A 24739-nucleotide genomic window follows, 5' to 3' on the forward strand; every position below is an offset into this window, starting at 1 on the left:
TGTTGTAGAGTATGATAAACGACCACAGTAAACTACCTGTGTTGTAGAGTCTGATAAACGACCACAGTAAACTACCTGTGTTGTAGAGTATGATAAACGACCACAGTAAACTACCCCTGTGTTGTAGAGTATGATGAACGACCACAGTAAACTACCTGTGTTGTAGAGTATGATAAACGACCACAGTAAACTACCCGTGTTGTAGAGTATGATAAACGACCACAGTAAACTACCTGTGTTGTAGAGTATGATAAACGACCACAGTAAACTACCTGTGTTGTAGAGTATGATAAACGACCACAGTAAACTACCTGTGTTGTAGAGTGATGAACGACCACAGTAAACTACCCGTGTTGTAGAGTGATGAACGACCACAGTAAACTACCTGTGTTGTAGAGTGATGAACGACCACAGTAAACTACCCGTGTTGTAGAGTATGATAAACGACCACAGTAAACTACCTGTGTTGTAGAGTATGATGAAGCGACCACAGTAAACTACCTGTGTTGTAGAGTGATGAACGACCACAGTAAACTACCTGTGTTGTAGAGTATGATAAACGACCACAGTAAACTACCTGTGTTGTAGAGTATGATAAACGACCACAGTAAACTACCCGTGTTGTAGAGTGATGAACGACCACAGTAAACTACCCGTGTTGTAGAGTATGATAAACGACCACAGTAAACTACCTGTGTTGTAGAGTGATAAACGACCACAGTAAACTACCTGTGTTGTAGAGTGATAAACGACCACAGTAAACTACCTGTGTTGTAGAGTGATGAACGACCACAGTAAACTACCTGTGTTGTAGAGTATGATGAACGACCACAGTAAACTACCTGTGTTGTAGAGTATGATGAACGACCACAGTAAACTACCTGTGTTGTAGAGTCTGATGAACGACCACAGTAAACTACCCGTGTTGTAGAGTATGATGAACGACCACAGTAAACTACCCGTGTTGTAGAGTATGATGAACGACCACAGTAAACTACCCGTGTTGTAGAGTATGATAAACGACCACAGTAAACTACCCGTGTTGTAGAGTATGATAAACGACCACAGTAAACTACCCGTGTTGTAGAGTATGATAAACGACCACAGTAAACTACCCGTGTTGTAGAGTATGATAAACGACCACAGTAAACTACCCGTGTTGTAGAGTATGATAAACGACCACAGTAAACTACCCGTGTTGTAGAGTATGATAAACGACCACAGTAAACTACCCGTGTTGTAGAGTATGATAAACGACCACAGTAAACTACCCGTGTTGTAGAGTATGATAAACGACCACAGTAAACTACCCGTGTTGTAGAGTATGATAAACGACCACAGTAAACTACCCGTGTTGTAGAGTATGATGAACGACCACAGTAAACTACCCGTGTTGTAGAGTATGATAAACGACCACAGTAAACTACCCGTGTTGTAGAGTATGATAAACGACCACAGTAAACTACCCGTGTTGTAGAGTATGATAAACGACCACAGTAAACTACCCGTGTTGTAGAGTATGATGGACGACCACAGTAAACTACCCGTGTTGTAGAGTATGATAAACGACCACAGTAAACTACCCGTGTTGTAGAGTATGATAAACGACCACAGTAAACTACCCCTGTGTTGTAGAGTATGATAAACGACCACAGTAAACTACCCCTGTGTTGTAGAGTATGATAAACGACCACAGTAAACTACCCTGTGTTGTAGAGTATGATAAACGACCACAGTAAACTACCCGTGTTGTAGAGTATGATAAACGACCACAGTAAACTACCCCTGTGTTGTAGAGTATGATAAACGACCACAGTAAACTACCCCTGTGTTGTAGAGTATGATGAACGACCACAGTAAACTACCTGTGTTGTAGAGTATGATGAACGACCACAGTAAACTACCTGTGTTGTAGAGTATGATGAACGACCACAGTAAACTACCTGTGTTGTAGAGTATGATAAACGACCACAGTAAACTACCCCTGTGTTGTAGAGTATGATAAACGACCACAGTAAACTACCCCTGTTGTAGAGTATGATGAACGACCACAGTAAACTACCCCTGTGTTGTAGAGTATGATGAACGACCACAGTAAACTACCCGTGTTGTAGAGTATGATAAACGACCACAGTAAACTACCCGTGTTGTAGAGTCCCAATTTGTAAGTCGCTCTGGATAAGAGCGTCTGCTAAATGACTTAAATGTAATGTAAATGTAATGATAAACGACCACAGTAAACTACCCGTGTTGTAGAGTATGATGAACGACCACAGTAAACTACCCGTGTTGTAGAGTATGATGAACGACCACAGTAAACTACCCGTGTTGTAGAGTATGATAAACGACCACAGTAAACTACCCCTGTGTTGTAGAGTATGATAAACGACCACAGTAAACTACCCCTGTGTTGTAGAGTATGATAAACGACCACAGTAAACTACCCCTGTGTTGTAGAGTATGATAAACGACCACAGTAAACTACCCGTGTTGTAGAGTATGATAAACGACCACAGTAAACTACCCGTGTTGTAGAGTATGATAAACGACCACAGTAAACTACCCGTGTTGTAGAGTATGATAAACGACCACAGTAAACTACCCGTGTTGTAGAGTATGATAAACGACCACAGTAAACTACCCGTGTTGTAGAGTATGATAAACGACCACAGTAAACTACCCGTGTTGTAGAGTGTGATAAACGACCACAGTAAACTACCTGTGTTGTAGAGTGATGAACGACCACAGTAAACTACCCCTGTGTTGTAGAGTATGATGAACGACCACAGTAAACTACCCGTGTTGTAGAGTATGATGAACGACCACAGTAAACTACCCGTGTTGTAGAGTGTGATAAACGACCACAGTAAACTACCCGTGTTGTAGAGTATGATAAACGACCACAGTAAACTACCCGTGTTGTCGAGTCTGATGAACGACCACAGTAAACTACCCGTGTTGTAGAGTATGATAAACGACCACAGTAAACTACCCGTGTTGTAGAGTATGATAAACGACCACAGTAAACTACCCGTGTTGTAGAGTATGATAAACGACCACAGTAAACTACCCGTGTTGTAGAGTATGATAAACGACCACAGTAAACTACCCGTGTTGTAGAGTATGATGAACGACCACAGTAAACTACCTGTGTTGTAGAGTATGATGAACGACCACAGTAAACTACCCCTGTGTTGTAGAGTATGATAAACGACCACAGTAAACTACCCCTGTGTTGTAGAGTATGATAAACGACCACAGTAAACTACCCCTGTGTTGTAGAGTATGATGAACGACCACAGTAAACTACCCGTGTTGTAGAGTATGATGAACGACCACAGTAAACTACCCGTGTTGTAGAGTATGATAAACGACCACAGTAAACTACCTGTGTTGTAGAGTATGATAAACGACCACAGTAAACTACCCGTGTTGTAGAGTATGATAAACGACCACAGTAAACTACCCGTGTTGTAGAGTATGATGAACGACCACAGTAAACTACCCGTGTTGTAGAGTATGATAAACGACCACAGTAAACTACCCCTGTGTTGTAGAGTATGATAAACGACCACAGTAAACTACCCGTGTTGTAGAGTATGATAAACGACCACAGTAAACTACCCGTGTTGTAGAGTATGATAAACGACCACAGTAAACTACCCGTGTTGTAGAGTATGATAAACGACCACAGTAAACTACCCGTGTTGTAGAGTATGATAAACGACCACAGTAAACTACCCGTGTTGTAGAGTATGATAAACGACCACAGTAAACTACCCGTGTTGTAGAGTATGATAAACGACCACAGTAAACTACCCGAGTTGTAGAGTGTGATGAACGACCACAGTAAACTACCCGTGTTGTAGAGTATGATAAACGACCACAGTAAACTACCCCTGTGTTCCCTGATGCTGTCCGTGTTGAAGTGGCGTTTGTGCCAACAGCGAATGCTCAGATTGAAAGTAGAGTACCTGAAAACAAAGACAGTACCATACCTGTATAAAGGCAGGAACCACCGCAGCCTTGACCACTCCAAACATAGCATTGAGGACTTCTACACTGGCTAATATTTGGCAGAAAAACATCACGTCGGAGATGGTGTAGAATGTGTCATAGAGAGAATCTGAAAGGGGGGGGGGGGACAGTTGAAAATATATGGTCATGCCATGTCCTTCACTGCCAGAGTTGACCATTTACACTGTTTTCTGAACAAATGCAAACTCAGCCAGACTGGCTCAAACAAGCTCATGTCTAACTGAAGTGATTCACCTTGTCTAACTGAAGTGATTCACCTTGTCATGTCTAACTGAAGTGATTCACCTTGTCATGTCTCACTGAAGTGATTCACCTTGTCATGTCTCACTGAAGTGATTCACCTTGTCATGTCTCACTGAAGTGATTCACCTTGTCATGTCTCACTGAAGTGATTCACCTTGTCATGTCTAACGGAAGTGATTCACCTTGTCATGTCTAACTGAAGTGATTCACCTTGTCCCAGTATAAAGAGTCGGATGGTCATTTCTAACTGAAGTGATTCACCTTGTCATGTCTAACTGAAGTGATTCACCTTGTCATGTCTAACTGAAGTGATTCACCTTGTCCCAGTATAAAGAGTCATATGGTCATGTCTAACTGAAGTGATTCACCTTGTCCCAGTATAAAGAGCCGGATGGTCATGTTGACGAAGATCCAGGAGAAGCCCAAGAACTGAACCAGGTTGTAGGTGAACAGAAAAGCTTTCTTCAGAGTGATGTATGCTGGGAAGAAATTCACAATATAGGTCACATGTCACATTCTCTGCCTGTATTTCTTACACATAAAAATACAGTGTGTTATACTCACAGTCCTCCGACAGCCTTGACTCCATGTTCAGTCGATTCTTTTTCTCCTCCTGGAAAGTTACAACAGACGAACGCAACGAATATATATACAGTAAGTGTTCTATATTATTATATTGTTATGAATCAATTATAGCATATAAATATGAAGTAGTCACTGTCACAATGTGCTGATGATGCTCTTCCCTCACCGCAGAGACAGACAGACAGACACACAGACAGACAGACAGGCAGGCAGGCAGGCAGGCAGACAGACAGGCAGACAGGCAGGCAGACAGACAGACACAGGCAGGCAGGCAGGCAGACACAGACAGACAGACAGACAGACACACAGACAGACAGACAGACACACAGACAGGCAGACAGACACACTGACAGGCAGACAGACAGACAGGCAGACACAGGCAGGCAGGCAGGCAGACACTCTCATTAATGAGCCTTATCTGCTGTAACACCAAATGTATCCTGACATCCTGAATTAGCATTACAGGACGTTACCTTCTCCCGTAGCTCCATCTCAGCGTCAGACTCGTCCATCCAGCGGTCGAAGTCAGGAGCCAGGAACAGAGGTTTCTTCTCCTGTAGGGTGAGTCTGTGCCACCAGCCACTCAGCTGCTTACGCACTGTGATGTTAACCTGGCGTTGTGTCGACCTGTGGCTCATCTGGAGAACACATGATATCTATTAGATTAGAATAACCAACCAACCACACACACACACACACACACACACACACAATCTAGTAAAAACAGTCTATTATTCAGAATAGTCTAGTTAACAGTATATTATTATTCAGAATAGTCTAGTTAACAGTATATTATTATTCAGAATAGTCTAGTAAAAACAGTCTATTATTCAGAATAGTCTAGTTAACAGTATATTATTATTCAGAATAGTCTAGTTAACAGTATTATTATTCAGAATAGTCTAGTTAACAGTATATTATTATTCAGAATAGTCTAGTAAACACAGTATATTATTATTCAGAATAGTCTAGTAAACACAGTATATTATTATTCAGAATAGTCTAGTTAACAGTATATTATTATTCAGAATAGTCTAGAAAACACAGTATATTATTATTCAGAATAGTCTAGTAAACACAGTATATTATTATTCAGAATAGTCTAGTAAACACAGTATATTATTATTCAGAATAGTCTAGTTAACAGTATATTATTATTCAGAATAGTCTAGTAAACACAGTATATTATTATTCAGAATAGTCTAGTTAACAGTATATTATTATTCAGAATAGTCTAGTTAACAGTATATTATTATTCAGAATAGTCTAGTAAACACAGTATATTATTATTCAGAATAGTCTAGTTAACAGTATATTATTATTCAGAATAGTCTAGTAAACACAGTATATTATTATTCAGAATAGTCTAGTAAACAGTATATTATTATTCAGAATAGTCTAGTTAACAGTATGTTATTATTCAGAATAGTCTAGTTAACAGTATATTATTATTCAGAATAGTCTAGTTAACAGTATATTATTATTCAGAATAGTCTAGTAAACAGTATGTTATTATTCAGAATAGTCTAGTTAACACAGTATATTATTATTCAGAATAGTCTAGTAAAAAGTATATTATTATTCAGAATAGTCTAGTTAACAGTATATTATTCAGAATAGTCTAGTTAACAGTATATTATTATTCAGAATAGTCTAGTCAACAGTATATTATTATTCAGAATAGTCTAGTTAACACAGTATATTATTATTCAGAATAGTCTAGTTAACACAGTATATTATTATTCAGAATAGTCTAGTTAACACAGTATATTATTATTCAGAATAGTCTAGTTAACACAGTATATTATTCAGAATAGTCTAGTTAACAGTATAGTATTATTCAGAATAGTCTAGAAAACACAGTATATTATTATTCAGAATAGTCTAGTTAACAGTATATTATTATTCAGAATAGTCTAGTTAACAGTATATTATTATTCAGAATAGTCTAGTAAACAGTATATTATTATTCAGAATAGTCTAGTTAACAGTATATTATTATTCAGAATAGTCTAGTTAACACAGTATATTATTATTCAGAATAGTCTAGTAAACACAGTATATTATTATTCAGAATAGTCTAGTTAACAGTATATTATTATTCAGAATAGTCTAGTTAACACAGTATATTATTCAGAATAGTCTAGTTAACACAGTATATTATTCAGAATAGTCTAGTTAACACAGTATATTATTCAGAATAGTCTAGTTAACAGTATATTATTATTCAGAATAGTCTAGTTAACAGTATATTATTATTCAGAATAGTCTAGTTAACAGTATATTATTATTCAGAATAGTCTAGTTAACAGTATATTATTATTCAGAATAGTCTAGTAAACACAGTATATTATTATTCAGAATAGTCTAGTTAACAGTATATTATTATTCAGAATAGTCTAGTTAACAGTATATTATTATTCAGAATATTCCATCTAGTTAACAGTACCTCTGTCTTCACAGCATTAAGAAACGGCAGACTAAACTCATAATCATTCTGTCCTCTTGCTCCATGGCCCTGGGCTGGAAACAAAGAAACAAAATGATCATTTGTTTCTTCAAAGCCATGCTCTAATGGTAGGTGAATGAGTCTTCAAAGCCATGCTCTAATGGTAGGTGAATGAGTCTTCAAAGCCATGCTCTAATGGTAGGTGAATGAGTCTTCAAAGCCATGCTCTCATGGTAGGTAGGTGAATGAGTCTTCAAAGCCATGCTCTCATGGTAGGTGAATGAGTCTTCAAAACCATGCTCTCATGGTAGGTGTCTTCTAGTTGATAATACTGTAATAAAGAATACGTACCCCTGAATTGGAGGACATTATCATGCACGCTGATGTCAATATTCTGCAAGAGAAGAGAAGACAGTACAGACTACATTATGAGTTGCTCCTCTTTAGACTCTACCAAAGAGGATACAGACTACATCATGAGTTAAAGTTGCTCCTCTTTAGACTCTACCAACGAGGATACAGACTACATCATGAGTTAAAGTTGCTCCTCTTTAGACTCTACCAATGAGGATACAGACTACATCATGAGTTAAAGTTGCTCCTCTTTAGACTCTACCAACGAGGATACAGACTACATCATGAGTTAAAGTTGCTCCTCTTTAGACTCTACCAAAGAGGATACAGACAACTGGTTTGTGTTGTCGATGCAAATGAAAGCAGTCAGGACTCGTTATCAGCGAAGAGGAAGTCTCGCTGTGTCAAAACACTATCTTCAAACACCATCTCCATGCACTTAACATGTAGACCACACTGATGTTATTATGGACACATCACAGTGACTCAGTTATTATGGACACATCACAGTGACTCAGTTATTATGGACACATCACAGTGACTCAGTTATTATGGACACATCACAGTGACTCAGTTATTATGGACACATCAGTGACTCAGTTATTATGGACACATCACAGTGACTCAGTTATTATGGACACATCACAGTGACTCAGTTATTATGGACACATCACAGTGACTCAGTTATTATGGACACATCACAGTGACTCAGTTATTATGGACACATCACAGTGACTCAGTTATTATGGACACATCACAGTGACTCAGTTATTATGGACACATCACAGTGACTCAGTTATTATGGACACATCACAGTGACTCAGTTATTATGGACACATCACAGTGACTCAGTTATTATGGACACATCACAGTGACTCAGTTATTATGGACACATCATTCTCAGAAACACAAGCATACAATTGTATTTATATTCTATTCTGGGGCGGTAGGGTAGCCTAGTGGTTAGAGCGTTGGGTCAGTAACCAGCAGGTAGCCTAGTGGTTAGAGCGTTGGGCCAGTAACCAGCAGGTAGCCTAGTGGTTAGAGCGTTGGGCCAGTAACCAGCAGGTAGCCTAGTGGTTAGAGCGTTGGGTCAGCAAACCAGCAGGTAGCCTAGTGGTTAGAGCGTTGGGCCAGTAACCAGCAGGTAGCCTAGTGGTTAGAGCGTTGGGTCAGTGACCAGCAGGTAGCCTAGTGGTTAGAGCGTTGGGTCAGTAACCAGCAGGTAGCCTAGTGGTTAGAGCGTTGGGCCAGTAACCAGCAGGTAGCCTAGTGGTTAGAGCGTTGGGCCAGGAACCAGCAGGTAGCCTAGTGGTTAGAGTGTTGGGCCAGTAACCAGCAGGTAGCCTAGTGGTTAGAGCGTTGGACTAGTAACCAGCAGGTAGCCTAGTGGTTAGAGCGTTGGGCCAATAACCAGCAGGTAGCCTAGTGGTTAGAGCGTTGGGCCAGTGACCAGCAGGTAGCCTAGTGGTTAGAGCGTTGGGCCAGTAACCAGCAGGTAGCCTAGTGGTTAGAGCGTTGGGCCAGTAACCAGCAGGTAGCCTAGTGGTTAGAGTGTTGGGCCAGTAACCAGCAGGTAGCCTAGTGGTTAGAGCGTTGGACTAGTAACCAGCAGGTAGCCTAGTGGTTAGAGCGTTGGGCCAGTAACCAGCAGGTAGACTAGTGGTTAGAGCGTTGGGCCAGTAACCAGCAGGTAGCCTAGTGGTTAGAGCGTTGGACTAGTAACCAGCAGGTAGCCTAGTGGTTAGAGCGTTGGGCCAGTAACCAGCAGGTAGCCTAGTGGTTAGTGTTGGGCCAGTAACCAGCAGGTAGCCTAGTGGTTAGAGCATTGGACCAGTAAACAGCAGGTAGCCTAGTGGTTAGAGTGTTGGGCCAGTAACCAGCAGGTAGCCTAGTGGTTAGAGCGTTGGGCCAGTAACCAGCAGGTAGCTTAGTGGTTAGTGTTGGGCCAGTAACCAGCAGGTAGCCTAGTGGTTAGTGTTGGGCCAGTAACCAGCAGGTAGCCTAGTGGTTAGAGCGTTGGACTAGTAACCAGCAGGTAGCCTAGTGGTTAGAGCGTTGGGCCAGTAACCAGCAGGTAGCCTAGTGGTTAGAGCGTTGGGCCAGTAACCAGCAGGTAGCCTAGTGGTTAGAGCGTTGGGCCAGTAACCAGCAGGTAGCCTAGTGGTTAGAGCGTTGGGCCAGTAACCAGCAGGTAGACTAGTGGTTAGAGCGTTGGGCCAGTAACCAGCAGGTAGCCTAGTGGTTAGAGCGTTGGACTAGTAACCAGCAGGTAGCCTAGTGGTTAGAGCGTTGGGCCAGTAACCAGCAGGTAGCCTAGTGGTTAGAGTGTTGGGCCAGTAACCAGCAGGTAGCCTAGTGGTTAGAGCATTGGACCAGTAAACAGCAGGTAGCCTAGTGGTTAGAGTGTTGGGCCAGTAACCAGCAGGTAGCCTAGTGGTTAGAGCGTTGGGCCAGTAACCAGCAGGTAGCTTAGTGGTTAGTGTTGGGCCAGTAACCAGCAGGTAGCCTAGTGGTTAGTGTTGGGCCAGTAACCAGCAGGTAGCCTAGTGGTTAGAGTGTTGGGCCAGTAACCAGCAGGTAGCCTAGTGGTTAGAGCGTTGGGCTAGTAACCAGCAGGTAGCCTAGTGGTTAGAGCGTTGGGCCAGTAACCAGCAGGTAGCCTAGTGGTTAGAGTGTTGGGTCAGTGACCAGCAGGTAGCCTAGTGGTTAGAGCGTTGGGTCAGTAACCAGCAGGTAGCCTAGTGGTTAGAGCGTTGGGTCAGTAACCAGCAGGTAGCCTAGTGGTTAGAGCGTTGGGTCAGTAACCAGCAGGTAGCCTAGTGGTTAGAGCGTTGGGTCAGTAACCAGCAGGTAGCCTAATGGTTAGAGCGTTGGGCCAGTAACCAGCAGGTAGCCAAGTGGTTAGAGCGTTGGGCCGGTAACCAGCAGGTAGCCTAGTGGTTAGAGCGTTGGGCCGGTAACCAGCAGGTAGCCTAGTGGTTAGAGCGTTGGACTAGTAACCGAAAGGTTGCAAGATCAAATCCCTGAGCTGACAAGGTACAAATCTGTCGTTCTGCCCCTGAACAGGCAGTTAACCCACTGTTCCTAGGCCGTCATTGAAAATAAGAATTTGTTCTTAACTGACTTGCCTAGTTAAATAAATCAAAATGATTTTCTATAATGCAATGATAGCCTACTCAGTCACATTAGGGCTACATCCTCATGCTAAGGGTCGATTCTCAACCCAATGTGAACTTCGGAGTACAGTGTTTGTGAGCGGTGTATTTATTGCCTCTGGGTGACAGGTCATCTCTCTACTCACCTGCGCGTCAATCAGCTCCACTCGCAGGTAGATGTCCTCATGCCGCTGAGCCCAGTAGACGTGAGGAGTCAGCGTCTGCTGCATCGCACCTGTTGAGAATATCAGCGCAATTCACGAAAGCATAAAAAAAAAACTAAAATAACATGCCGGACGATGTGTCTCTCTTGCGGAAGCCGTCGAGGAGCCAGAATATTCTATGGACCTAGCGTGCACGCTCACGAAAGGTCGTTGCGATACGTGCTCGTTCACCAGTCACTGTTGGTCACGTGGTGTCAATGTTTACGGAAGCTGCATCATGCGAAGTTTATAGAGGCTAAAAGTTGGCGATATTTTGCGTATTCTTGGCAATCAGCATGCTCCTAATAACGTGTTGAAGTTTTTTTTTTTTTTGTAGTGATCGTTTTCCAGCTAACATGCAGGCGGAATCACCCGTAACGTCTCCGACATTTGATTTGTTAGACTCGTGTGGTAAATTTCGTGTGCTGGTTGGGGTCACGGGTAGTGTGGCAGCGCTCAAAGTGCCTCTGTTGGTCTCCCAACTTCTAGAGTTGCCCGGGGTAAGTAGATAGGCATCTAACTGGGATGTATTTCCTGCTAGCTATATTTGGATTCATTTTTTTAAATAATTTTTTACAATTAACTATTAATTATATATATAGTTATGTATATATATATTTGTATTTATTTTGATTTATTTATTAGAGAAAGAAGAAACAAATGCAATATATATATAACCCACTGTTATATATATATAAAAATGCTATATTTTTTATATATATAATAAATAATATTGCATATTTTTATATAATATATTTGGATTCATGAGTCAGCGTTACTCAAACAGGTCAACCGTTGCTCTCTGTGACCTGCACATTATACCGCTGGAGGACGATGTGCACCTTGTATCAAACCAAATCTATCGCTGTATTGTCAAGAGGGGTTATTGTGCCATTTAATGGAAACTGACGGGGAAATTCCATACGCAAATAATGATTTACATATCCTAGAGGCGCAGTCACGACGTTACACTTGTAATATCAGGTAATATCAGCATTAACGTAACAGGTTAATGCTACCACATCCGGTTTTCAGCAGAAAAGGAAGCTAGGTTGAATTAGCTCTATCCCCGAAAATCTGTTATGTAGATAGGCCTAGATAATCAACACTTCTAATAGCAGGTCATATTGAGGCCGAGCTAAATTATCAAACCCCTTTACCGGCCCAATAAACTTATCAACTTCAGTTTACCTTGAAGAATATCAGAATGTCAAATTATGGACGTTTGTAGAGGCACAAACAGAGGTAAATCATAGATAAGGTTCGGACATCAGCCACAAAAAAAAATAATCCTCATATCTGGACTGTAAACACTGCAATATAATTCATAATTCATCTATTTGTTCATGCTTTCATGTGATGGTTCTATTTTGGGGAGTGCCACTGTATAAGACAATATAAAACATGTATTCCCCTACCTGAGAATAGTAAACCCCCCTTTACTGGCTCAAATAGCTGACCAATCAGCCTGTTACCAACCCTTAGTAAACTTTTGAAAAAAAATGGTGTTTGACCAGAAACAATGCTATTTCACAGTAAACAAATTGACAACAGACTTTCAGCTTATAGGGAAGAACACTCAACAAGCACAGCACTTACACAGATGACTGATGATTGGCTGAGAGAAATTGATGATCAAATGATTGTGGGGGCTGTTTTGTTAGACTTCAGTACAGCTGTTTACATTATTGATCATAGTCTACTGCTGGAAAAAACGTCTGTGCTATGGCTTTACACCCCCTGCTATAATGTTGTTAAAGAGATACCTACCAAGGAATAAGTCGAAACTAAAAGCATTGTATTTGGGACAAATCAAACACTAAATCCTAAACCTCAACTCAATTGTGTAATGAATAATGTGGAAATTGAGCAAGTTGAGGTGACAACTGCTAGGAGGAACCCTGGATTGTAAACTGTCATGGTCAGAACGTAGCTACAACAGTAGCTAAGATGGGGAGAAGTCTGTCCATAATAAAGCGCTGCTCTGCCTTATCAACACTATCAACAAGGAAGGTCCTACAGGCCCTAGTTTCTACCTTCTTAACAGCACTATCAACAAGGCAGGTCCTACAGTCCCTAGTTTCTACCTTCTTAACAACACTATCAACAAGGAAGGTCCTACAGGCCCTAGTTTCTACCTTCTTAACAGCACTATCAACAAGGCAGGTCCTACAGGCCCTAGTTTCTACCTTCTTAACAACACTATCAACAAGGCAGGTCCTACAGGCCCTAGTTTCTACCTTCTTAACAACACTATCAACAAGGCAGGTCCTACAGGCCCTAGTTTCTACCTTCTTAACAACACTATCAACAAGGCAGGTCCTACAGGCCCTAGGTTCTACCTTCTTAACAACACTATCAACAAGGCAGGTCCTACAGGCCCTAGTTTCTACCTTCTTAACAACACTATCAACAAGGCAGGTCCTATAGGCCCTAGTTTCTACCTTCTTAACAACACTATCAACAAGGCAGGTCCTACAGGCCCTAGTTTCTACCTTCTTAACAACACTATCAACAAGGCAGGTCCTATAGGCCCTAGTTTCTACCTTCTTAACAACACTATCAACAAGGCAGGTCCTACAGGCCCTAGTTTCTACCTTCTTAACAACACTATCAACAAGGCAGGTCCTACAGGCCCTAGTTTCTACCTTCTTAACAACACTATCAACAAGGCAGGTCCTATAGGCCCTAGTTTCTACCTTCTTAACAACACTATCAACAAGGCAGGTCCTACAGGCCCTAGTTTCTACCTTCTTAACAACACTATCAACAAGGCAGGTCCTACAGGCCCTAGTTTCTACCTTCTTAACAACACTATCAACAAGGCAGGTCCTACAGGCCCTAGTTTCTACCTTCTTAACAGCACTATCAACAAGGCAGGTCCTACAGGCCCTAGTTTCTACCTTCTTAACAGCACTATCAACAAGGCAGGTCCGACAGGCCCTAGTTTCTACCTTCTTAACAACAGTATCAACAAGGCAGGTCCTACAGGCCCTAGTTTCTACCTTCTTAACAACACTATCAACAAGGCAGGTCCAACAGGCCCTAGTTTTGTGTCACCTGGACTACTGTTCAGTCGTGTGGTCAGGTGCCACAAAGAGGGACTTAGGAAAATTGCAATTGGCTCAGAACAGGGCAGCATGGCTGGCCCTTGGATGTACACAGAGAGCTAATATGAATAATATGCATGTCAATCTCTCCTGGCTGAAAGTGGAGGAGAGATTGACTTCATCACTACTTTATTTATGAGAGGTATTGACATGTTGAATACACCGTAACTGATGCAGCAGTAGAATCAGATTATTTTTTAATAGATAAAAATACACCTTATGGAACAGTGGGGACTGTGAAGAGACACACACAGGCACAGACACATGCACACACAAACACGATAACACACACACACACATAGGCACAGACACATGCACACACACACACGATAACACACACACACACAGGCACAGACACATGCACACACAAACACGATAACACACACACACACAGGCACAGACACATGCACACACACACACGATAACACACACACACATAGGCACAGACACATGCACACACAAACACGATAACACACACACACATAGGCACAGACACATGCACACACAAACACGATAACACACACACTATACGTACAGATACACATACACATGACAAGACACGCACTACACACACATACATGTTGTATTGTAGATATGTGGTAGTAGAGTAGTGGTCTGAGGGAACACACTTAATGTATTGTAGAGTAGTGGTCTGAGGGAACACACTTAATGTATTGTAGAGTAGTGGTCTGAGGGAACACACTTAATGTATTGTAGAGTAGTGGTCTGAGGGAACACACTTAATGTATTGTAGAGTAGTGGTCTGAGGGAACACACTTAATGTATTGTAGAGTAGTGGTCTGAGGGAACACACTTAATGTATTGTAGAGTAGTGGTCTGAGGGAACACACTTAATGTATTGTAGAGTAGTGGTCTGAGGGAACACACTTAATGTATTGTAGAGTAGTGATCACACCCTTATTTAGAAAGGTAGGGTATAGGGGCTAGGGGTTGATCCTAGGGTATAGGGGTGAGGGGTTGATTCTAGGGTATAGGGGCAAGGGGTTGATCCTAGGGTATAGGGGCTAGGGGTTGATCCTAGGGTATAGGGGCTAGGGGTTGATCCTAGGGTATAGGGGCGAGGGGTTGATTCTAGGGTATAGGGGCAAGGGGTTGATCCTAGGGTATAGGGGCTAGGGGTTGATCCTAGGGTATAGGGGCAAGGGGTTGATCCTAGGGTATAGGGGCTAGGGGTTGATCCTAGGGTATAGGGGCTAGGGGTTGATCCTAGGGTATAGGGGCTAGGGGTTGATCCTAGGGTATAGGGGCTAGGGGTTGATCCCAGGGGAGAGGTGGTAGGGATTAGGGGTTGATCCTAGGGGAGAGGTGGTAGGGATTAGGGGTTGATCCCAGGGGAGAGGTGGTTGGGATTAGGGGTTGATCCCAGGGGAGAGGTGGTAGGGATTAGGGGTTGATCCTAGGGGAGAGGTGGTTGGGATTAGGGGTTGATCCCAGGGGAGAGGTGGTTGGGATTAGGGGTTGATCCCAGGGGAGAGGTGGTAGGGATTAGGGGTTGATCCTAGGGGAGAGGTGGTAGGGATTAGGGGTTGATCCCAGGGGAGAGGTGGTTGGGATTAGGGTTTGATCCCAGGGGAGAGGTGGTAGGGATTAGGGGTTGATCCTAGGGGAGAGGTGGTTGGGATTAGGGGTTGATCCCAGGGGAGAGGTGGTAGGGATTAGGGGTTGATCCTAGGGGAGAGGTGGTTGGGATTAGGGGTCGATCCCAGGGAGAGGTGGTAGGGATTAGGGGTTGATCCTAGGGGAGAGGTGGTAGGGATTAGGGGTTGATCCCAGGGGAGAGGTGGTAGGGATTAGGGGTTGATCCTAGGGAGAGGTGGTTGGGATTAGGGGTCGATCCCAGGGGAGAGGTGGTAGGGATTAGGGGTTGATCCTAGGGGAGAGGTGGTAGGGATTAGGGGTTGATCCCAGGGGAGAGGTGGTTGGGATTAGGGTTTGATCCCAGGGAGAGGTGGTTGGGATTAGGGTTTGATCCCAGGGGAGAGGTGGTTGGGATTAGGGGTTGATCCTAGGGGAGAGGTGGTAGGGATTAGGGGTTGATCCCAGGGGAGAGGTGGTTGGGATTAGGGTTTGATCCCAGGGGAGAGGTGGTAGGGATTAGGGGTTGATCCTAGGGGAGAGGTGGTTGGGATTAGGGGTTGGTTTGTGTTTCAAAGTTGGAATAACACCCTTATTGTGTGTGTCTTCCCGTTTGCAGGTGGATGTGCGTGTTGTCACTACAGAACACGCCAAGCACTTCTACAACCCTGCTGATGTGGCTGTCAGAGTCTACAGTGACACACATGAGTGGGAGGTTGGTTATCAAACAGAGGTCCTGTCTAGATAAGATGGAGTTTAGGTCAAATTGACATCCCAAAGTTTTTTGTTGTTGTTGCATTTTTAGCTAATCCTAACCCTTATCCTAACCCTTTTCCTAATTATCCTAATCTGCTGCGAAAATTCTCAGAACCTGCTATGAAAAGTCCATTCTGACATAAGCAGTATACCATCTAGTGAAAACCTCAGACACAGGGTTTAGTCGTGAAGAGTTATAATTGATTTGTAGTTGACTGGCCGGCAGGTAGCCTAGCGGTTATTGGGGCCGGTAGCTTAGGGGTTATTGGGGCAGGTAGCCTAGGGGTTATTGGGGCAGGTAGCCTAGGGGTTATTGGGGCAGGTAGCCTAGGGGTTATTGGGGCAGGTAGCCTAGGGGTTATTGGGGCAGGTAGCCTTGGGGTTATTGGGGCAGGTAGCTTAGGGGTTATTGGGGCAGGTAGCTTAGGGGTTATTGGGGCAGGTAGCCTAGGGGTTATTGGGGGGTAGCCTTGGGGGCAGGTAGCCTAGGGGTTATTGGGGCAGGTAGCCTAGGGGTTATTGGGGCAGGTAGCTTAGGGGTTATTGGGGCAGGTAGCCTTAGGGGGGGCAGGTAGCCTAGGGGTTATTGGGGCAGGTAGCCTTAGGGGTTATTGGGGCAGGTAGCCTAGGGGTTATTGGGGCAGGTAGCCTAGGGGGTTATTGGGGCAGGTAGCCTAGGGGTTATTGGGGCAGGTAGCCTAGGGGTTATTGGGGCAGGTAGCCTAGCCTAGGGGTTATTGGGGCAGGTAGCCTAGGGGTTATTGGGGCAGGTAGCCTAGGGGTTATTGGGGCAGGTAGCCTAGGGGTTATTGGGGCAGGTAGCCTAGGGGTTATTGGGGGGTAGCCTATTGGGGCAGGTAGCCTAGGGGTTATTGGGGCAGGTAGCCTAGGGGTTATTGGGGCAGGTAGCCTAGGGGTTATTGGGGCAGGTAGCCTAGGGGTTATTGGGGCAGGTAGCCTAGGGGTTATTGGGGCAGGTAGCCTAGGGGTTATTGGGGCAGGTAGCCTAGGGGTTATTGGGGCAGGTAGCCTAGGGGTTATTGGGGCAGGTAGCCTAGGGGTTATTGGGGCAGGTAGCCTAGGGGTTATTGGGGCAGGTAGCCTTGGGGTTATTGGGGCAGGTAGCCTAGGGGTTATTGGGGCAGGTAGCCTTGGGGTTATTGGGGCAGGTAGCCTAGGGGTTATTGGGGCAGGTAGCCTAGGGGTTATTGGGGCAGGTAGCCTAGGGGTTATTGGGGCAGGTAGCCTAGGGGTTATTGGGGCAGGTAGCCTGGGGTTATTGGGGCAGGTAGCCTTGGGGTTATTGGGGCAGGTAGCCTAGGGGTTATTAGGGGGCAGGTAGCCTAGGGGTTATTGGGGCAGGTAGCCTAGGGGTTATTGGGGCAGGTAGCCTAGGGGTTATTGGGGCAGGTAGCCTAGGGGTTATTGGGGCAGGTAGCCTAGGGGTTATTGGGGCAGGTAGCTTAGGGTTATTGGGGCAGGTAGCTAGGGGTTATTGGGGCAGGTAGCCTAGGGGTTATTGGGGCAGGTAGCCTAGGGGTTATTGGGGCAGGTAGCCTAGGGGTTATTGGGGCAGGTAGCCTAGGGGTTATTGGGGCAGGTAGCCTAGGGGTTATTGGGGCAGGTAGCCTAGGGTTATTGGGGCAGGTAGCATAGGGGTTATTGGGGCAGGTAGCCTAGCGGTTATTGGGGCAGGTAGCCTAGGGGTTATTGGGGCAGGTAGCCTAGGGGTTATTGGGGCAGGTAGCATAGCGGTTATTGGGGCAGGTAGCATAGGGTTATTAGGGCGGTTATTGGGGCAGGTAGCATAGCGGTTATTGGGGCAGGTAGCATAGCGGTTATTGGGGCAGGTAGCATAGCGGTTATTGGGGCAGGTAGCCTAGGGGTTATTGGGGCAGGTAGCATAGCGGTTATTGGGGCAGGTAGCATAGCGGTTATTGGGGCAGGTAGCCTAGGTGTTATTGGGGCAGGTAGCCTAGGGGTTATTGGGGCAGGTAGCATAGCGGTTATTGGGGCAGGTAGCATAGCGGTTATTGGGGCAGGTAGCCTAGGGGTTATTAGGGGGGCAGGTAGCATAGCGGTTATTGGGTTATTAGGGGCAGGTAGCATAGCGGTTATTGGGGCAGGTAGCATAGCGGTTATTGGGGCAGGTAGCATAGCGGTTATTGGGGCAGGTAGCATAGCGGTTATTGGGGCAGGTAGCATAGCGGTTATGGGGCAGGTAGCATAGCGGTTATTGGGGCAGGTAGCATAGCGGTTATTGGGGCAGGTAGCATAGCGGTTATTGGGGCAGGTAGCATAGCGGTTATTGGGGCAGGTAGCATAGCGGTTATTGGGGCAGGTAGCATAGCGGTTATTGGGGCAGGTAGCAGGTAGCATAGCGGTTATTGGGGCAGGTAGCATAGCGGTTATTGGGGCAGGTAGCATAGCGGTTATTGGGGCAGGTAGCCTAGGGGTTATTGGGGCAGGTAGCCTAGGGGTTATTGGGGCAGGTAGCTTAGGGGTTATTGGGGCAGGTAGCATAGCGGTTATTGGGGCAGGTAGCATAGCGGTTATTGGGGCAGGTAGCCTAGGGGTTATTGGGGCAGGTAGCCTAGGGGTTATTGGGGCAGGTAGCATAGCGGTTATTGGGGCAGGTAGCCTAGGGGTTATTGGGGCAGGTAGCCTAGGGGTTATTGGGGCAGGTAGCCTAGGGGTTATTGGGGCAGGTAGCATAGCGGTTATTGGGGCAGGTAGCCTAGGGGTTATTGGGGCAGGTAGCCTAGGGGTTATTGGGGCAGGTAGCCTAGGGGTTATTGGGGCAGGTAGCATAGCGGTTATTGGGGCAGGTAGCCTAGGGGTTATTGGGGCAGGTAGCTTAGGGGTTATTGGGGCAGGTAGCCTAGGGGTTATTGGGGCAGGTAGCCTAGGGGTTATTGGGGCAGGTAGCCTTGGGGTTAAAGCGTTAACCGAAAGGTCGCTGGTTCGAATACTTTAGCCGACAAGGTGAAAAATCTGTCAATGTGCCCTTGAGCAAGACACTCAATCCAAATTGCTCCAGTTGCGACGTACTACTATGGCTGACCCTGTAAAACAACACATGTACCTATCCGGTAACGGTATATGTGACAATTAAATATATATATATATATATGTATATGTATATATATATAGTATTATTTACTGGTCTGATATTTCCATATCTAATTGCGGTTAAAACACAGTTTGGAAATCAAATGTCTTCTCAGACGAATCTGTCTGTAGTTGTGGCTACCAAAATATTTTCTCAACTCTTCATATTGAGCGACTAGAGGAGCACATCTGCCATCCCGGTAAGAGATGTGTATTTATCCTCTTTCAGATGTCAGACAGCCATGGTTCCAGTCTCACACCAAGGTAAAGTGTTTGGTAAATGTTGACTGGACTCTATTGGACCCCTGTAGGTTTGGCAGGTAGGAATCTGAGCTTGGCAGGTAGGAATCTGGGTTTGGCAGGTAGGAATCTGGGTTTGGCAGGTAGGAATCTGGGTTTGGCAGGTAGGAATCTGGGTTTGGCAGGTAGGAATCTGGGTTTGGCAGGTAGGAATCTAGGAAGACTGTCTCATCTGTCTGACTGAGTCTCCAATCATGTACATTATTACATCATTATATATATATATATATATATATATATATTATTATCATTATACATTATGTCGTGTTGCATTGCCGTGCCTTTATAACAAGGACGCATTCATCATTCACCGAAGGATCCAGAAATGATCTTCACCACGTGTGTAAATCCTAGAAAACACCTGTAGACCTCGAGGTGATAACTGGTCTGAATACTACTCATCTGTCTCAACTGTGGACCTAGAGGTGATAATGTATCTGATAATGTCTTGATAATGTTCCCATTGTCCCATAGCTGTGGAGCCAGCGTTCTGACCCTGTCCTGCACATAGAGCTGAGACGCTGGGCTGACCTCCTCGTTATAGCCCCTCTGGACGCTAACACACTGGGGAAGATCGCCAGCGGCATCTGTGACAACTTACTGGTGAGATCTTGTACTGGTAGACTGACAGGACGTGGTTAGGATCCTCTAACTAGACAGACAGGACATGGTTAGGATCCTCTAACTAGACTGACAGGACATGGTTAGGATCCTCTAACTAGACAGACAGGACATGGTTAGGATCCTCTAACTAGACTGACAGGACATGGTTAGGATCCTCTAACTAGACAGACTGCCTGTCAACAGGACGTGGTTAGGATCCTCTAACTAGACTGACAGGACATGGTTAGGATCCTCTAACTAGACTGACAGGACATGGTTAGGATCCTCTAACTAGACTGACAGGACGTGGTTAGGATCCTCTAACTAGACTGACAGGACATGGTTAGGATCCTCTAACTAGACTGACAGGACGTGGTTAGGATCCTCTAACTAGACAGACTGCCTGTCAACAGGACATGGTTAGGATCCTCTAACTAGACTGACAGGACATGGTTAGGATCCTCTAACTAGACAGACTGCCTGTCAACAGGACATGGTTAGGATCCTCTAACTAGACAGACTGCCTGCCTGTCAACAGGACATGGTTAGGATCCTCTAACTAGACAGACTGCCTGCCTGTCAACAGGACATGGTTAGGATCCTCTAACTAGACAGACTGCCTGTCAACAGGACATGGTTAGGATCCTCTAACTAGACAGACTGCCTGTCAACAGGACATGGTTAGGATCCTCTAACTAGACTGACAGGACATGGTTAGGATCCTCTAACTAGACAGACTGCCTGCCTGTCAACAGGACATGGTTAGGATCCTCTAACTAGACAGACTGCCTGTCAACAGGACATGGTTAGGATCCTCTAACTAGACAGACTGCCTGTCAACAGGACATGGTTAGGATCCTCTAACTAGACAGACTGCCTGTCAACAGGACATGGTTAGGATCCTCTAACTAGACTGACAGGACATGGTTAGGATCCTCTAACTAGACAGACTGCCTGCCTGTCAACAGGACGTGGTTAGGATCCTCTAACTAGACAGACTGCCTGTCAACAGGACATGGTTAGGATCCTCTAACTAGACAGACTGCCTGTCAACAGGACATGGTTAGGATCCTCTAACTAGACAGACTGCCTGTCAACAGGACATGGTTAGGATCCTCTAACTAGACAGACTGCCTGTCAACAGGACATGGTTAGGATCCTCTAACTAGACTGACAGGACATGGTTAGGATCCTCTAACTAGACAGACTGCCTGTCAACAGGACGTGGTTAGGATCCTCTAACTAGACAGACTGCCTGTCAACAGGACGTGGTTAGGATCCTCTAACTAGACAGACTGCCTGTCAACAGGACATGGTTAGGATCCTCTAACTAGACAGACTGCCTGTCAACAGGACATGGTTAGGATCCTCTAACTAGACAGACTGCCTGTCAACAGGACATGGTTAGGATCCTCTAACTAGACAGACTGCCTGTCAACAGGACATGGTTAGGATCCTCTAACTAGACAGACTGCCTGCCTGTCAACAGGACATGGTTAGGATCCTCTAACTAGACTGACAGGACGTGGTTAGGATCCTCTAACGAGACAGACTGCCTGTCAACAGGACATGGTTAGGATCCTCTAACTAGACAGACTGCCTGTCAACAGGACGTGGTTAGGATCCTCTAACGAGACAGACTGCCTGTCAACAGGACGTGGTTAGGATCCTCTAACTAGACAGACTGCCTGCCTGTCAACAGGACATGGTTAGGATCCTCTAACTAGACAGACTGCCTGTCAACAGGACATGGTTAGGATCCTCTAACTAGACAGACTGCCTGTTAACAGGACATGGTTAGGATCCCTAACTAGACAGACTGCCTGTCAACAGGACATGGTTAGGATCCTCTAACTAGACTGCCTGCCTGTCAACAGGACATGGTTAGGATCCTCTAACGAGACAGACTGCCTGTCAACAGGACGTGGTTAGGATCCTCTAACTAGACTGACAGGACATGGTTAGGATCCTCTAACTAGACTGACAGGACATGGTTAGGATCCTCTAACTAGACTGACAGGACGTGGTTAGGATCCTCTAACTAGACTGACAGGACGTGGTTAGGATCCTCTAACTAGACTGACAGGACGTGGTTAGGATCCTCTAACTAGACAGACTGCCTGTCAACAGGACATGGTTAGGATCCTCTAACTAGACTGACAGGACGTGGTTAGGATCCTCTAACTAGACAGACTGCCTGTCAACAGGACATGGTTAGGATCCTCTAACTAGACTGACAGGACGTGGTTAGGATCCTCTAACTAGACAGACTGCCTGTCAACAGGACATGGTTAGGATCCTCTAACTAGACAGACTGCCTGTCAACAGGACATGGTTAGGATCCTCTAACTAAACAGACTGCCTGTCTACAGGACATGGTTAGGATCCTCTAACTAAACAGACTGCCTGTCTACAGGACGTGGTTAGGATCCTCTAACTAAACAGACTGCCTGTCAACAGGACGTGGTTAGGATCCTCTAACTAGACTGACAGGACATGGTTAGGATCCTCTAACGAGACAGACTGCCTGTCAACAGGACATGGTTAGGATCCTCTAACTAGACTGACAGGACATGGTTAGGATCCTCTAACTAGACAGACAGGACATGGTTAGGATCCTCTAACTAGACAGACTGCCTGTCAACAGGACATGGTTAGGATCCTCTAACTAAACAGACTGCCTGTCAACAGGACATGGTTAGGATCCTCTAACTAGACAGACAGGACATGGTTAGGATCCTCTAACTAGACAGACAGGACATGGTTAGGATCCTCTAACTAGACTGACTGACTGTCAACAGGACATGGTTAGGATCCTCTAACTAGACAGACTGCCTGCCTGTCAACAGGACATGGTTAGGATCCTCTAACTAGACAGACTGCCTGTTAACAGGACGTGGTTAGGATCCTCTAACTAGACTGACAGGACGTGGTTAGGATCCTCTAACTAGACAGACTGCCTGTTAACAGGACATGGTTAGGATCCTCTAACTAGACAGACTGCCTGTCAACAGGACATGGTTAGGATCCTCTAACTAGACAGACTGCCTGTCAACAGGACGTGGTTAGGATCCTCTAACGAGACAGACTGCCTGTCAACAGGACATGGTTAGGATCCTCTAACTAGACTGCCTGCCTGTCAACAGGACATGGTTAGGATCCTCTAACTAGACAGACTGCCTGTCAACAGGACATGGTTAGGATCCTCTAACTAGACAGACTGCCTGTCAACAGGACGTGGTTAGGATCCTCTAACTAGACAGACTGCCTGCCTGTCAACAGGACATGGTTAGGATCCTCTAACTAGACAGACTGCCTGTCAACAGGACGTGGTTAGGATCCTCTAACTAGACAGACTGCCTGTCAACAGGACATGGTTAGGATCCTCTAACTAGACAGACTGCCTGTCAACAGGACGTGGTTAGGATCCTCTAACTAGACAGACTGCCTGTCAACAGGACATGGTTAGGATCCTCTAACTAGACTGACAGGACATGGTTAGGATCCTCTAACTAGACAGACTGCCTGTCAACAGGACATGGTTAGGATCCTCTAACTAGACAGACTGCCTGTCAACAGGACATGGTTAGGATCCTCTAACTAGACAGACTGCCTGCCTGTCAACAGGACATGGTTAGGATCCTCTAACTAGACAGACTGCCTGTCAACAGGACATGGTTAGGATCCTCTAACTAGACTGACAGGACATGGTTAGGATCCTCTAACTAGACAGACAGGACATGGTTAGGATCCTCTAACTAGACAGACTGCCTGTCAACAGGACATGGTTAGGATCCTCTAACTAGACAGACTGCCTGTCAACAGGACATGGTTAGGATCCTCTAACTAGACAGACTGCCTGCCTGTCAACAGGACGTGGTTAGGATCCTCTAACTAGACAGACTGCCTGCCTGTCAACAGGACATGGTTAGGATCCTCTAACTAGACAGACTGCCTGTCAACAGGACATGGTTAGGATCCTCTAACTAGACAGACTGCCTGTCAACAGGACGTGGTTAGGATCCTCTAACTAGACTGCCTGCCTGTTAACAGGACATGGTTAGGATCCTCTAACTAGACTGACAGGACATGGTTAGGATCCTCTAACTAGACAGACTGCCTGTCAACAGGACATGGTTAGGATCCTCTAACTAGACAGACTGCCTGTCAACAGGACATGGTTAGGATCCTCTAACTAGACAGACTGCCTGTCAACAGGACATGGTTAGGATC

The 24739-nt window shown here is 45.1% G+C and overlaps 2 protein-coding genes and 1 long non-coding RNA gene across 5 annotated transcripts in view; 2 read left to right on the top strand and 1 right to left on the bottom strand.

The window, feature by feature from the left end:
- Window positions 1-3129: 3129 nt before the first annotated feature.
- LOC127927382 (very-long-chain (3R)-3-hydroxyacyl-CoA dehydratase-like) lies at window positions 3130-11195 on the bottom strand. The gene is made up of 8 exons (XM_052513693.1): window positions 10974-11195; window positions 7667-7709; window positions 7316-7389; window positions 5340-5504; window positions 4846-4894; window positions 4650-4760; window positions 3898-4126; window positions 3130-3148 (listed from the first exon to the last, which is right to left on the bottom strand). The coding sequence occupies exons 1-8, from the start codon at window positions 11055-11057 to the stop codon at window positions 3145-3147; spliced, it is 759 nt and encodes a 252-aa protein (XP_052369653.1). The 5' UTR covers window positions 11058-11195; the 3' UTR covers window positions 3130-3144.
- A 25-nt stretch (window positions 11196-11220) lies between these two features.
- The window catches only part of ppcdc (phosphopantothenoylcysteine decarboxylase), a 28827-nt gene continuing 15308 nt past the window's right edge, over window positions 11221-24739 (top strand). The window contains exons 1-3 of one of the 2 annotated variants that reach the window (XM_052513694.1): window positions 11236-11530; window positions 16356-16451; window positions 20378-20506. In XM_052513694.1, the coding sequence (XP_052369654.1) occupies window positions 11387-11530; window positions 16356-16451; window positions 20378-20506 (369 nt within the window). In that variant the 5' untranslated portion in view covers window positions 11236-11386. Of the gene's footprint in view, window positions 11531-16355; window positions 16452-20377; window positions 20507-24739 lie in introns of both variants that reach the window. The other variant, XM_052513696.1, reaches the window with a different exon arrangement.
- On the top strand, window positions 18281-18934 carry LOC127927386 (uncharacterized). 2 transcript variants are annotated; one of them, XR_008127267.1, is made up of 3 exons: window positions 18281-18342; window positions 18595-18690; window positions 18865-18934. It is a non-coding gene; the product is annotated as an uncharacterized LOC127927386 (long non-coding RNA). The 2 variants fall into 2 exon arrangements; XR_008127266.1 differs by lacking the exon at window positions 18865-18934 and adding an exon at window positions 18714-18849 and having other exon boundaries at window positions 18281-18366; window positions 18595-18666.

Source organism: Oncorhynchus keta, unplaced genomic scaffold, assembly GCF_023373465.1.
Source record: "Oncorhynchus keta strain PuntledgeMale-10-30-2019 unplaced genomic scaffold, Oket_V2 Un_scaffold_1378_pilon_pilon, whole genome shotgun sequence".
Lineage (NCBI taxonomy): Eukaryota > Metazoa > Chordata > Actinopteri > Salmoniformes > Salmonidae > Oncorhynchus > Oncorhynchus keta.